General features: G+C 37.9%; 1 protein-coding gene across 1 annotated transcript in view; it reads right to left on the bottom strand.

Annotated features, from left to right (window-relative positions):
* Positions 1 to 48: 48 nt before the first annotated feature.
* The window catches only part of HEATR5B (HEAT repeat containing 5B), a gene marked incomplete at its 3' end in the record, with an annotated part of 33,452 nt that continues 17,868 nt past the window's right edge, over positions 49 to 15,632 (bottom strand). Inside the window, exons 15-24 of the mRNA XM_009875857.1 lie at positions 15,081 to 15,256; positions 13,714 to 13,819; positions 12,552 to 12,742; positions 10,215 to 10,374; positions 7,314 to 7,503; positions 5,808 to 5,977; positions 3,334 to 3,478; positions 2,150 to 2,389; positions 113 to 367; positions 49 to 59 (exon numbers count right to left, since the gene is read on the bottom strand). Coding sequence (XP_009874159.1) covers positions 49 to 59; positions 113 to 367; positions 2,150 to 2,389; positions 3,334 to 3,478; positions 5,808 to 5,977; positions 7,314 to 7,503; positions 10,215 to 10,374; positions 12,552 to 12,742; positions 13,714 to 13,819; positions 15,081 to 15,256 — 1,644 coding nt within the window. The remainder of the gene's footprint in view (positions 60 to 112; positions 368 to 2,149; positions 2,390 to 3,333; positions 3,479 to 5,807; positions 5,978 to 7,313; positions 7,504 to 10,214; positions 10,375 to 12,551; positions 12,743 to 13,713; positions 13,820 to 15,080; positions 15,257 to 15,632) is intronic.

Raw genomic sequence — 15,632 nt, 5'->3', positions numbered from 1 at the left:
ATAAAATAAAATAATAAAATAAAATAAAATATAAGAAATAAAATACAACAAAATTAAATAAAGCAAAATAAAATAAAACAAAACCAAAAACAAAACATGTACATGCTGTAATTACTTTTTGGGTTTTTAAGTCTGGCTGAACGAGCCAGCGCCAGATCAAAGTGTGCCTTGTTCGCATTCTCACACAGCATGATAACTCGGCACAGGCAGTCTGCTGCAAACACACGAGTTGCCCAGCGAGGTGCTACAGAAGGCTTAGATTTATCCTCTTCACCCAAGGTGGTAAACATTGTATCATCGTCCATCTCATCTTTCTTCTCTGATTCCTCATCCTTTCCTCCTCCTAAGGGAGCAGCAGTGCTCATGTCTACAACAGAGAACAATTGAAAAAAGAAAAAATCCCACTGTTAAAATCTGCAGAAGACAGTTAAGCACATATTCAAGCTTTTCCTTATGCTCGGATTCTAAACAGGCTAATTCTTCTGTTGAAACAAGAACATTCGAAAATGTCAAAAGGCGTAGGAATATCAGTAAAATAGATGTTTTTCCCCTCTAATTGGAGCTACATTACCCTTTATTTGGCTTAAATGATATGAAGTAAAGTCCTGTAACATTAATTCTCCACAGATACCAACTGTAGCTGATTCCTGTATCTGAATTTCTCACCTTTGAAAATTAACCTATTAAATTGCCAATAAACAGGGTAAGATCACCAGGCTCAGAATCAAAAAAGTCACCTTGGCTTTGAACTATTCAGCTCCTGTTTCAAGTAAAAGCTAGAGTGCATGCTAAACTGAAAGACAGCTACGAAGTTCCATGCCATGGGACAAATAGATAGCCAAGTAGGCAGTTTATGGCACCCTCAAATGTGCTTAACATTTAAAAAATTCTTTTCCTAAGTGTGGCTGTGAGATTTCTTGTCAGAAATGAAGTTACTTCAGAGATTTCAAAAAAATCCACCAAAAATCCAAACAGAACAAAAAAAACAACTCACCAAACATGCATACAGGCTTCTGCTATTCAGAAGAACATAAAATCTCAGTGACAAGGTCTAAATTAGCAAAATGCCAAGATACTGACAAAGATTACTCTTGCAATAATTAGAGTGAAATGAGAAGAAATTATTGCAATGCCAACCCACCCCAACTAAGGCATGCTTCTTATAGAGTCTAAAGTTAAGGAGCTAAAGAGCCAAGATAGTCTAATAAAGAGAGATAAAGGCTATGGGAAATCAAACATAGATGATGCCAATTAACAAGAGTATTTTGAGAAGGCATCCAGGACCTTAAAACTGGCTTTAAGTACAGCTGAGAGAAATCTATTTCAAAATGGTTCTCTTAAAGATTATTTCACCTTCTAATAAATAAATAAGAGATTGGACAGCCATGTTAAAAACTTTAAAACTCATCCCACATGAAATAAGAAAAGGACAAGCCAACTTCAAACTTGGGAAATGAGGTCTTTCTCACTGGGCAAGATATATGGTAACCACGTTGCATAAAGAAATCATTGGCAGCCTTACTCATCAGTAAATGTAAAGCTGGCAACATTTAGAAAGAGCTTCAGGATGAACTCACAGTATGCCAATAAACAAGTACAAAGTCACGGGAAATAAGCAGAATCTGCGTCACAACCATCCTACAAGCTGAAAAACAGGAATAAGGTCTCAGAGGACAAGATCTGTGCAAACAAGTCTGCACAGCTGAAAAACAAGCAAAAGTTTCATCACCATGGTAACCCATCGTCGTATCAGTAAGTCACAAAACCTCATAAAAGAAAGCTCAGAGCATGTAAAGCATTCTTCTTTCTGTATGGTTCTGATGTAAAAAAGCTAAAAAGAACATCTGCTTTCACCAAGATACTGAAATGTCAGAGTAATAACCACACTGCTTCTCCGCTGGGAATACTTCTTTAAGGCAGTTTTTTATTCTTAAAAGCAATATTCTAAAACTTAACATAACAATGATGATTTCTTTTGTCTAATGAAGATTCAATGCACTATAATCAAATTTCTACATACAATGCAAACTATGTTTTAACCATGCTAAACCCTTAATCAGGGCAAAAGCCAAGCTTCAAACAAATATTGCCAGAAGATGCTAGTACTAAGGGCATACTGTCATTTATGTGAACACTACAGAACACTTACCACTGGAAGCTGCAAGGACATCCTTACAAAGCATTAGCCAGTGAGAAAGGTTTTCTACTGCCAGCGATGAAAGCATATGTCCCAGAGTATCGTGGATATCTGAGCACAACTTCCGATCGGTCTCTCGATCCAACATTCCAAATAGGACACCTTCAAGGCCCGTCTCTGTTATATTAACCCCCTGATGCCGGCAATGAGCATCTCGCCGAGAACCAGCTCCTGGTGCAAAAGGATTAGTATCTGCAAAGCAATAATGAGAAGTCTTTTCCAAAACAAGTAACTCAGTTAAAATTTGGAATAACAGGCTAGAATTGGACATCGTGTATTTGTGTGTGTATAGTTCAAGCAATGATACACCAAGATGTTACTAAATTTCTTCTGAATTAACAGTAGAAAGATTTTAACATAGAAACTAATTTAATTTATTTTCTGCAAGGCAAATAGCACCCCATTGTATTACTTCCTAAATGAATAAAATGTACATACCCCATGAATTTGTGAAAACCCCTAAAAGGGCTGGACTCTAAAAAAATCTTGCCAGAGACAGACTTAATTGGTGTGATTTCATGCAAGTAAGCTCACGATCCTATGTTTCTATGAAGAGTGTGGCTGATGAACACTGTTGTGCCTAATTTCAAAATAAAACAATACATGTACTCATTGAATCAACCAGCAAAGTCCACAGGCTTTGCAGACACACTGCGAACAGAACATACTCATAGAATGGCCTACGCTGGAAGGGACCTTAGAGATCATTTTAATCCAACCTCCCTGTTGCCAGGGACGCCACCTCTTGACTAGATCAGGCAACACGTGGTACAACCAGGTATCTCAATCAAACAGCATACACTTAAGTCAATTTTCAAAAGAGCAAGACCTAATATACCAGAAAATCTGTAAAATGTTTCCACTGCATGTACACTGCATTCCCTATTTGATCTCTACTTTTAACAGGGCAGAGAAGTTCAAGTCTGAACTCTACAAGTGAAATTCAAGAGGTAAGCAGGGATGTGTGGCCAGAAGTTACTGGAGCTGGATGGGACAATTTTAGGTGTTCTTTTCTGTTGTCAGGATGGGTTGTTCAGGTTTCTTTTTTTTCTCCCTTCCTCTGAAGGCAAATCACACATACACACACAGATGTGCATTCGACTGTTACAAAAAGGCCACATGAAAGCAATACTTACTGATGCCACTGTTTTCTTTGTCTACAGCACTTTTCGCTAAACTCATGGCATATTCACATACTTCTGCTGCTTCCCTCTGAGCAAGCTGTCGTAAACATGCAACTGCAGCCCGCCGAAGCAGCAAGTGGGAGCTGCACAAATGAACCTAAAAATCAGAACCATTAGAGGTGAGTGAACTGCTGCACCCCCATATCAATAAATCAGTGCTGCTGACTAAGGACTAAGGGCATTCTGCTTTTCAACGATATGCCCATGTGTGAGCTGCTGGGTACTAAACTCTTTACAAGATCTAGGAAGTTCAGAAATAAGCACTTTTTACAATGTACAAATATGACAGCTGTTAACCCAGCTGAAGAGGTAAGAGCTTAAGTATTAGAACTACTGCACCACTGTGATTTATGCTTTCCCATCTCTTACACTGTTCAGTACTATGCTTTCAGCTACAGCTGTAAATCGCAATCCTTTAAACAAAAAGCCATCATCAGGTGCACAACACATGGCAGCCATCATAAAAAACTTTTATTTCAAACTTGTAACAGAATTTGTAGTGTAAGTTTTTATAAGTGTCTCTCAATAAGACAGCTTCAGCTTTCTTTGCTAACCAGCATTGTCTTCTAATTTCTTTTGAATCACCTCAAGTACATGCAAGTAATTTTCTTATCGAAGAATTGTCCATGGTCCCTATTTTCCTGGGAGAAAGTAGCTGCACAGAGAACTGTATGTTCTTTCACAGTGGAAGATATGAAGAGTGCTCTTTAAGAAACCCTGATTCTTTATTTACCCTGGGGAGTTTGTTTTTAATAAACCAAATACACATTTACTTTCTCAGTATTAGGTTATTATGCAGATGGAAACAGCTTTCCTAAATGAAAGGGTTGTATAATTTATAAACCATTTTAACAGTAGATCTTTATTCCATGAATATACAAAATTTTAGCGATGAAAAAAAAACAAAACTAAACAGACTTGAAGGAACCTCTAAATATCACACTGAGGTTGTTTTAATGGAACTAAACCACAGAATATTTGAGGGATTTAATTAATAGAAAAAGTATTCCCCGTTTTAAGATACAAACCAAACAACTAGTGGTTACGAAGCCAATGTAAAAAGAAGAAATTAAAACAGATTGTGGAATTGTGTGGTTTAATTTTGCTATCTGCCATTCATTCCATTCAAGGGTGAGTTAGAAAGCAATGAAGAGTTTGCTAGTAGGGCAGATATGGCAGGCTTTGCCTACATATCTATATATTTGCAGTATCAAGAAATGCACAAGACATTTCAGAGGAAAACTTAGAAAGCTAAGTATGACTTGGAAGTAAGAAATAAAAAAAAAAAAGAGAAAGAAAATAGCTTTTGTTCAGCAGAGGACCATAAAGGAATAGGAAAGAGACAGCAGAAAACCCTGGGAAAAATTTTAAAAACAGTACTAGTCATTCTTGTGTGAACTTCATTGTCTGTAATATTACCCAGCAGTACTTACAGGGTATACTTACATGGCTATAGGAATTGTTTAAGTGGTACACAGTATTCATAGAAAAGGGTCTACCTGCTTTTGGGTACACTGCTCTCCTTTCAAGCAAACTTTCGTGAAAGGACAAGTGACAGATTCTGGGAACACACTGCATAGCCACGAGTGCTCCTGGGCTGGGCTGGGTGGGAAGGGGCAGGAAGCAAGGGTCCGTGTGGAGTGGAGGAAGTATGTAAGAGTGAGAGGGTGCCCCAGGGAAAGTGTGCCTGGAAAACTGACAAAAACGTCTCTACAATCACACTCCTTCAGGTTACATGGAACCAATGGTTCCAGAAAGAATGACACAAAGAATTTTGCAAAATATTCAACAGACATTAAGGAGAAGCATTTCAAATTTCTCAATACTGGACTGCTGAACACTCTAAAAAATAAAGTAAAAAATAGTAGTAATAATAACAAAACCCAATCACACCAAAAAGCACATCCACACACAACACCTTTCCTTTTACAGGTGTTTTCGGTATGTTTTCAGTTCCAGCCTCTGCCTCACTTCCAGACTTAAGCCAGGACTTGCTGACAGAATACTAATGGAGGGCTAACAACAGCAGCACAAGAATCTGAATACCAGCATCTATTATGCTGACAGTGGTAAAATAAATCTAAAATCTCCTGCCTTTCCCCACCTCATTGACTTCTCTCTGTGGATGGGATCAGTTGGAGGAAATAGCATTTCAGCATCTTTTTACTTATATATAACTGTTTGCTGTCTTGCGCTGTCTTGGGTCAAAGAGAATCAGACCCTATGACTTCAGTTTGGGCAGCATTCTGAAAGATCTACGATGGCCTGGGGTCAGACTTCCCTTTACTGCACTTCAGTGGTTTTGCAAATGTTACTTTGCTTATCACACAGGGGTGCCCTTAAATTCTTGCTAAGTATTTCTCCTGTCCTCTGCCAAGCACATACATAAAACTCCAAGGAAGGAAAGGGATGCCTTTCGTACTCACACAAAGACTGGGAACCAGACTGGAAAGGTTGACATGCCGTGGGGCAAACATATGAAGCTGCTGAAGGCAGGATATGGCAGCTGCCTGAACAAGTGAGTCCGAATGGTCTTGTGTGATTGCACATCCCACCAAACAGGAAGAACGGATTGTTGAAATTGTAGCTCCATTACCTAATGATGTAATACAAGATCCTTAACAAAGTAAAATTTTTCTATGACAGCTGAAGACTTTAAATCTCGGACAAACAATTTTTAATGCTTCAAAGTTCACAACTTTTCTGAATTTCTACTGCAAATTAGTATCTACATGGCTTCGAAAGAAACACTGCATAGTGGTTCAGTATCTCTTTTTTAGTTCAGTTAAATAATGTCTTCTCCAAACAAAATTTTGGATTACCAAGCAGAAATATTTTGAGACTATCTCCTCAGGACATTACACTAGTAAAGTTATCTGAATTTAAATTCTGAAGTTCTCTTTCATTCTATACATATGAGCAACATTTCATGCATCAAACCATTTCCTAAAATATCAGATTACACTTAAGCTAGAACACATGCATGCAGGGGATTTCAGTTAGCTCCATTACAGGAGCTGCACTACTCTAACAGGACAAGCATTCAAAAGAACAGTATTTAATTTGAAAAATAATCCTATTCTGTATTTTAAGAATTGATCTGCATCAGGTTTATATAAAAAAAAGGTTGAATTACAGAAGAATGTAACTTGTAGAAGGCTTTCTATATAAGTTGTTATTTATAAAAATAATTAATGACATTTCTGATAAAAAGGTTAACAACAGCAAGCAGATACACAAGTTCAGTTAAAGCATCTAAAATTTTCCATAACTCGTAATTTAAGTCCAGTTTATTTAGAGTTAAAACTTCACTAGTGGTTGGCTCTCTGGCACTGCCTCAAAGAGCATCCTATAAATATTCCTAAAAATCTGAGTTAGATAAAGTCACAAATCTGTGGTTTTGCCACCTGGAACACAGAATTTCAGATATGGTGTTTGGCATGACAAGATCTTTCCTAGAGTAAGGTACAGTGATCTAAGAACACAAAGAATAACTGGAAATTATATACAGTTCACAATATTATCAATTATGTCCAACTTAGGCTCTTGCCATCAGAGGTCATCAAATATCCAAGTTTGCAACAGCAGAGGAAAAATCTTGCTTCTTGCCCCACTTATACACAAAAATATATGCAGCAAAATATGCAGGAAGGGGTTTTTTCATCTTTTACCTACATGCAAATTTGCCATTCACCAGAACACCATACATGACCACAATTTCTTTACACAAATCTCAAACTGCAGTCAAAAGAGTCCCAAGCACTCATGAGTAAGATCAGAAGTGAGGTTGCTTGCAGGACTGTAACTGAATTTGTCAGCATTCCCCCCACCACCTGCAACAAACAAAAATTTATTTTCGTCCATTTAAGATTGCAATATATTATATTTATAGAAGTTAAGATTTTTTTTTTGCTCTTCAAATTCCCACTTACCCTGCAGCTCAGGTCCAACAGTAGTTATTATAGCTCCAAGACATCGGCCTAAGCACTGATGTACTTCCGTATGTGATGGTGGAACAGTTAAGAGCAAAGTAAGAACTAGCGAAAGTGTTGGTTCCACATATCCACGGTACATAGGTCCACTGGAATCTACTATCAAGGCAAGTGAATGAAGAGACCAGGTCTATCAAAAAAACAGGAATATTTTTCAGTAATAAATGGAGGCAATTTAAACAATTTTGTATGCAGACTGAGCCTAGCTCTGTAGGTCCTTGTTTAACGGTTATTTAGCTACTCTGACTCCAGAAACATTGCAACGGTCTCAAAATCTCAACCAATCACCTGGGAACTTAAACTAGCATACTCTCGGCTACCAGTAGTTTTAGTGATAATGGAGACGACAACAAAGAATTCGAGAAAAGTAGTTAAGCACACACACATACAAAAAAAAAAAAGACTGACTTAAAACAGAAGAAAGAGAGAATGATTCCACTGTAAAACTGGATGTACAGTCTGAAATGGGCAGCTGACAAAGTCCTCAGTGGGCATTGCCTTTGACATATTAGTAGAATGTGATTTTTATGACAACTTCAAAGGTTCACATGCATCTTCTAACTAGTTTTCTTATTAAAGGGTGCAAGAGAAATAAGCAGTTGTGTTCACAGTGTACTACAGGATGAGGAAAAAAAATGATGAAAGATCAACCTATTCCAGCTGCACAGTAAGTAAATAACAAAAGAGCAAAGCAATTTATTGTAATTGTCGAAGTAAGAAGGGCAAGGGGCAAGAGAGGACAGTCTCTTTGGTCACCAGCACTTCATAGGAAATAAATCCCTCTGAGAGACCTGAACGCATTAGCTGTCTCTCCATAATATCCTACTAAATGATCTTACATCAGAATTTTCTTCTATTAAGTATGTGATACTACTGCACTGAAAAGCTCAAGTTAAAAAAGAAAATACAGTTGAAAAGAATATTCCAGCTACAAGGATAGACTCTTAGGACCTGAGCAGGAAAATCTGCCTTGAAAACTGCTCCTTCTTAATCCTCTCTGATGCAACACCAAAAAGCATTAGGACTAGCAACCATGAAACTAATTCTACAGTCCTACCTACATGGTAGCACATTTCAGCTTATCCTTTCATTCCTGTAAGCTTCCACTACTCATATTTCCATACACCTTCTGTGTATCTGTACTGATCTAGTGAGGGATGAGGTTTCAAAGATTAGCTTTTTACAGTGGTCTGGTGACATACACTCAACAGAAAAGAAGGTAGGTATGCAAGTTCCACCTGGGCTTCCCCCTTCACATTTTTTCATAAAGCAGTAAACCTTTTTCAATTTTTTTTTTTTAAATGAATGGTACACAACTACACATCTCAAAACTACTTATGCATAACACGAAGTTACATATGAAAACTGAACTTGGTGTTACCTTCGACTATGGAAATTCAAAGAGACTTAAATTGTATTTATAAATTATTATTTTTTTTAAATACTATCTATAAACAAAACTAGGCTTGCTTTCTCAAGTGATAAGCTTGATTATTTTGATTCTATTTTTTATTGCCCCAAGGAAAAGAATTAAGAAGGTACTCTAGTACATGTTCCATCAAGTTAAGAATATAAACTAAGGTGGAAGCATGATTCTGTATAGTTACTGGGGGTTTCAGCTTCTCTATCTGTGGGTATAAAGTGTGCCTACTTAGGGGTGGGACACGACTTCCTGCTGCTAAAACACAACAGTCACTATTCCAGATAGTTGCTTCCTTGCAGTACCTTGCAAAAACAATGACAAAAAAACTGTTTGATCATTCAATTACACCACAGTCTTTGAAGAACAATTACAGACAAGACATTTGCTTTCACTCAAAAAAGGTTTCTTTTTCTTTTTTTTTTTCCTCTTTCTGAAGTGATTCTTTTATTTTAGTGTTTTGATAGACTTCATCGCTGGAAAAAAAAAAATCAGCACTTTTCCCTTTAATATCCAACTTCTTACTGTAAAGACAAATGTCCACATATGCGTAAGGGAGAGTAAAGACAGATCAAGACGCTGACCCCTCAAATTTCTCCTAGGAGAATAAAGACAGCGTATTCTCCTAATTTCCAAGTATTTTCAAATTAGGAAACTCTGAACTGAACAGTGTTCATACTTGTTCAGCAACTCCAAACGCACTGCACTTGCAGCAGCATGTTTAGTCCCCTTTTTACTCTACCAGCAACTTCCAGCAGTCAAGCTGTCCTTGGTGAGACTCCACAGGTCTGTAGTCCATAGCGGACAGAAACACCTCCCTTTCCTTTGCCTTGTCTTGGACTTAGCTCCTACTAGTTACCCTTCTGTGCCTCAACTGTAGTTTGGCTTGCAACAGACTTTTTGTTGTCATAACACAACCACTCAAAGACTAGGTACTGCCATACTGTGTTCACACCATCATATATACGGAAATTACCTGGCAAAGAAAACTAATGTCTATCACCTCAGACCCCAGTAACTGATCAGATGTTAACATTAGGGAGTTATTACAAATGTAGTGTAGGCAGCTAAGGTACACCTAACACATTTAGTTGTATAATTAGTCAGTTCAGAGTACACCCACAGGGAATTACTCTGGTTCAGCTGACAAGCAGACACTGGTCAGTCTAAATTACTGTGACCACTTGCAACTGCCTCCCTAACTAACAGTAAGGTTACATTTTAATTGCAGTACATACTTGGGATTCCCTACTGTAAGAGCTTACAAGGAAACTTCTTCTTTCTTCATGGTCCCTGGCTACAGCCATATGACTTGGCTTACACATGACAATCTCTATTAATGAACACCTGGACAGGCAATTTGACTTTGAATTTTAATCTTGAATATTTTGAAGTAATTTTCTGGTGATTGTGTTTTTTACCTGGACTTCAGGAGAGGTTCCGTCTTGCGCCAAAGCCAAGAGAATACTGACACTAGTTTTCAGATGCTGTCCAGAACCTATTCCGCCAACGTACCGATGGAGACAGCCCAAAGCCAAAGAATGGCCCGTTCTTGATACAACATCCCGAGCAGATTTTAACCTATCGATGTTTAAATAAAAGGAAATCATATAATTCATTAAGTTTGTTACAAAGAACCCTCCAAGTACCATAATACTAGTGTAAATGACTAACAGAATGCCACTTTAAAACACCTGGAGAACCCTTAACAGCAAAAGCAAAAAATATGTACTTAATCTACACTGCTATTAAAACAGATTACGTGTAAGGTAAATGGAAAACAAAACAAAACAAAAAGCTATTTGAATTGTTATTTTCTTTCTTCCGGGTCCAAACTTGCCACTTTAGATGAAGAAGAGTTTTGAAAGCGAAAAAAATATAGGAAAACCATCTAGTGTTTACCAGTGTTTCATAGTAGACTAATTTAATAATCAGAAAAGTCATTGCTAGAATCACAGAACTACTGAGGCTGGGAAAGACTCTGAGATCATCAAGTCCAGCCTATGACTCAACACCACCACATCAGCCAGACCATGGCACTGAGTGCCACATCCCAGTGCCTGAGCACCCTCTCCGTGAGGAAGTGCTTCTTGAGATCCAACCTAAACCTGCCCTGACGCAGTTTCAGGCCATGCCGTCTCGTCCTGTCACTCGTTGCCCAGGAGAAGAGCCCGACCCCCACCTGACTGCACCCTCCCTTCAGGCAGTTGTAGAGAGTGAGAAGGTCCCCCCTGAGTCTCCTCTTCTCCAGGCTAAACACCCCCAGCTCCCTCAGCCTCTCCTCACAGGACTTTCCCTCCAGCCCCTTCCCCAGCCTCGTTGCTCTCCTCTGGACCCGCTCCAGCCCCTCAGTATCTTTCTTGCAGTGAGGGGCCCAGCCCTGCACACAGGGCTCGAGTGGAGGCCTCACCAGGGCTGAGCTCAGGGGCAGAATCACATCCCTGCTCCTGCTGGCCACACTGTTCCTGACACAAGCCAGGAGGCCATTGGCCTTCCAGGCCACCTGGGCACCTGTAGGCTCCTGTTCAACCGGTTGTCACCCAGCACTCCCAGGTCCCTGTCTGCTGGGCTGCTCCCTAGACCACTGCAGTACAAAGGAATCAAGAATGGAAAAATCAAATACATTGAGAAATCACAAAGAACTCCACAGGTATGTCTTCCACTGCAAAGTTAAGTGAATAACTTTTTAACACAGCTGTTTTCTTCTACAACTGAGTTCCATGATTTTTCCAATAAAGCTTTTTTTTTTAAATAGTGTTTTATTAATGAAACTAAAACACCACAAGCAGCATTCTGAACGACCTAGTTGTACGAAACAGTGACTTGTTGAGTATTTTCACAATACTTCTGCTTCTGAATGCACATCACATACATAACTTTTAATTAAAACCCTTTTGGTGAGTGGGAAAGAGAGAGAAAATGATATCCTAAGTAAAACAAGGATTTTTTTTTTTTGCTAGTTGTCTGTACCCAAGACAAGTATGCTCACAGCCATCACAGAACAAAGTGAATGCAAATCTCAATTACAGAAAAAACAACAGTGTCGGATTGGCAACCGTTAACAAAGTGAATTCTAGGTAAGAAATCAAGGAAACAATATCACTAGCAGAAATTCAAGGAAAGACAGTAAAGATGATGTACTTTACTACAAGATGAAGTGATGGGAAAAAAATTATTATTCAGAGGTAGCAGAGCTGGACTGAGGCTACATGGATGCAGCCTAGCTAGCCAAAAACATGGGCTGCAGCCCTGAAGCAGGTGCCTTTTGATTCAGATAGGCTGACATGTTAAATTTAAGTCAAAAATTGGACAGCATGTTGTCTTGTTATATCTACCAGACATATCTCTAAAGGCCTGAGAATAACAACAGAATATGGAAAAAAAAAAAATGGGCGAGTAGATGAGTTAAATCAATATGTAAAGAGGATGTTCTGATGAAACAGAAGCACTATCACACAATTCATATTACATAGTGTAAACTGCATTTATCTGTCTGAAGCAGTTTAATCACCTTGAAGCAACTCAAAATATTCATTGGTATCACTTCATATTCCAAGTAGTTTAACAACTCAGCTTTAATTCCTGGAAGAATCTTGTGAAATAAATAAAAGAGAGAAGACTTTGAAAGTTTGTCAGATCTACATAATCATAGCAATCATGAAGAGAACAGAATAATTAATATGGTCTTTAGTAGAGGAATCTTCCTGACTATGTTAAATTGTATTTTTATTTCCTTTTCTGAATCAAAACCAACTTACTTATCAAAACTGTACTGAGCCATTCTAGCAATGAAAGAGGCTTCTCCAACGACTTGAGCCATTCTGCCAAGAGCTTCGCCTGCTGCACATCTCAAAATAGGGTTAGGATTATCAAGTGCACCCATTACCAGTGTCAGAGCAGATTTACGGACTTCTTCTGGTCCTAATGTGCTTTTATTCTCAGCTAAACCCTACATGGAAAAAAAAAAATATGAAAAAAACCCAACATTCCGAAGCAGAGGAGAAAGGGGAGATGTAAGAATAACTTTACTATATTTGAGATCTTCAGCTGGAAATCATGCACTTTCATTTTGTTTAAATTTGTGGTCATTTATCCTAAAATATAATGGCTGAAAATATTTAAAGCTCAAAATCAACTATCTACTCAGTCTTATGTTTGCCAACACTACCTATTTCATACACAGGAAGACCTGTTGTACCCATCTTTTTTTAACAAATGCATTACAGTGTTACAAGCACCCTAGTGCTACTGAATTTGAGCTAGTTTACACAGGATATCCAGAAAAAAAGAAAAAACCCAAAACACTTTAAAAATCTGACTGCAATATCTCTTTCTGTCAGACAGGAAAACCACAGCTCAGTTACATTTCGTGAAAATATTTTTTTCTTAATAATCATATCTTCACAAACATTTATATAGCCCATTATGAGAATGCTCTACTAAACAATAACACTAAGCACTTCTGCTGCAGCTTCACTGGTTCCCATATTTCATTAATAGTACATCACCTTTCATTACAACTTTCAAGAAGTCTTTTACTTTGGGAATAATAATTAAAGACATGTAAACTACAGACACATCATGTATTATAGAGAAGAAGCTGACGGTTTTTCTTAGTATATATGATAAAGTACTTAAATCCAGGAATACAGTGCCAATAAAACCACCGGATTGAAAAAGAAAAAAAAAAGTCTGAATACTATAGCAAGCTGACTACACGAGCCTCTGTTCTGTGTACTTATGCAAGCAGAGCTCACACAAACATCTGAAAAAAACAAATCGATTTTGGTATTTTCAAACTTTGGAATGTTTACCTGGTAAGTTTAGTTATATTCTATCCTAACAGCCTTTTATATCAAACACAAATTGATGAATTAAACTGCTGAACTTTGGCATCCATTACAAGTTTACAACATTTACCTTCAAGGCACTAAGAACAGCAGTAAAGATATTAAGCTGCACAGCTTGCTGGCGAACACCTTTAGCCTGCTTGACACATTCAGCAAAGTGATCCAACATCTGCAATCTAAAACAAAAGAAAGTACATAATTTAAGTGATACTCTTTCAAAATACAAACTAAAACAGAGCAGGTAAAAAACATACAAAAAGCGGGCCTTTTAAGTTCAGTCACAGAATTTCTGTTTCAGGGGCTGCAGAAGGTATTCAACTTCATGCAGAAAGGGTAGAGTTATTCTGAACATTGCTTTGCTGGTTCTTTTAGCTCATCCACAAATGTCTACTATTCGTTTGGAAGAAAATACCATCAAGAGGCAATCAGTCTTCAGACACATTTGGCTGTATAACTAGAACGCTATGAGGACAAAAGTGGAAAAATACTGCCTCCCCTCTATTCTTCAATATAGTGTTACCCTCCACATTCTTATTATTGTTCCTATTGTTTTCCCCATTTAACCTCCATTTTCCCCTTTAAACATACCAGAAAATGCTACTGGGAGGAGCACTCCCTAGAAGATACCAAGAATAGAAGTACAATGAATAATCTGCATTCTTAGCTATTCAGGCATTCCCCAGCTAAATCCTTCCATAGCTAACAATAGATATAGATTGAGCTGAATTACTGCAAGCTGGCCTCAAATCTATCCTGTGCTTACTGCAAAATGAGACTGACTGCTATAAAAAAAGCGGTTCCCATCAGGATTGCACTGAAGGACAATTTTACTTTGAAACGCATCTTAGAGCTGCCTTCACTCTGTGCTCAGTGACGAATTAGCTAAACTGACTGACAAAAACAGTTCTGACAACTTATAACTCTGCAAAGGTAATGTAGAACACAAAGGAAAATTAGCTGAATTCCATTTCCTCTCTTTCATCACGCATAAAATCATTAGCGGAGTATAAATCAAACTATCTTATTCAAAGAAGCAAATGAAACTCAATGGACATCACTGCTATGTTTTCAAGGCTGATTTGAAGTTAATTGCAACGGAATAATTTTGTAGGAAATTTTAGTTGCAGAGATATTGTTACTATTAATGCAGTAAGAAGAGAGAACAATCTAGTCTCCACCACTCAACCCTAATCTTCAAAACTGATAAAACTGAGGAAACCACCCTATGTCTAAACTGAGTAGATATATTCTGGAATCCTGAGACAATGAACACCAAATACTGAACTCTGAATACCAAACAGTAAATTCTGAATTCAAAGACAGTTGATATCAAAGTAGATCCTTACTTCAGGGGGAAAAAAAAAAAAAACCAACAAAAAAACCCAGCAAACAATACTATCCAGAGAACAAGGCATTAGATTCTGGAATTGAACTGACCTATGCTTGTAAGAGACATGAGGAAAAACCACACCAAAGAGAGCCACAGATGCATCGATGACAGATACTCCTAAGGGAAGGGGACCAGGTACAGCTTCACCAGCAGGGATGCGCAAATAAATAGAAGATGGATCATGTTCCAAAGCACCACTGCCAGATGCACTGTTTGGTTGAAGCTGCAAAATTCCACATAATATGAATATCTATGAATATACCTTTGCACATAAAATTCAGAACAGACAACCAACACACATATGCAGTAGCTCAGAACAACAAAATATCTTACAAACACCTGAATGCAACTGTGCACACACAGTAGCATTTACAGGGCCAGATAAATCCCAGAGGGTCAAAGCAGTTAATGACTGGATACATGCACAAACTACCACTCCTGGTAGTAAGAAATGAAAATTAGAGAAAAGCGGATTAATTCTGATATTACTAGTAGCTTCTAAATCAATGGCTATGGAGTGACATTTCAGAAAAAAAAAAAGTTATTCGTTCACTCTCTGTCTGACATTGAATTACAATACAGTATATTATCAGGTTTGG

Source organism: Apaloderma vittatum, unplaced genomic scaffold, assembly GCF_000703405.1.
Source record: "Apaloderma vittatum isolate BGI_N311 unplaced genomic scaffold, ASM70340v1 scaffold4059, whole genome shotgun sequence".
In the NCBI taxonomy this organism is placed as follows: Eukaryota; Metazoa; Chordata; class Aves; order Trogoniformes; family Trogonidae; genus Apaloderma; species Apaloderma vittatum.
Note: the sequence above shows the minus strand (reverse complement) of the source record. Positions and strands in the feature narration are given on the sequence as shown.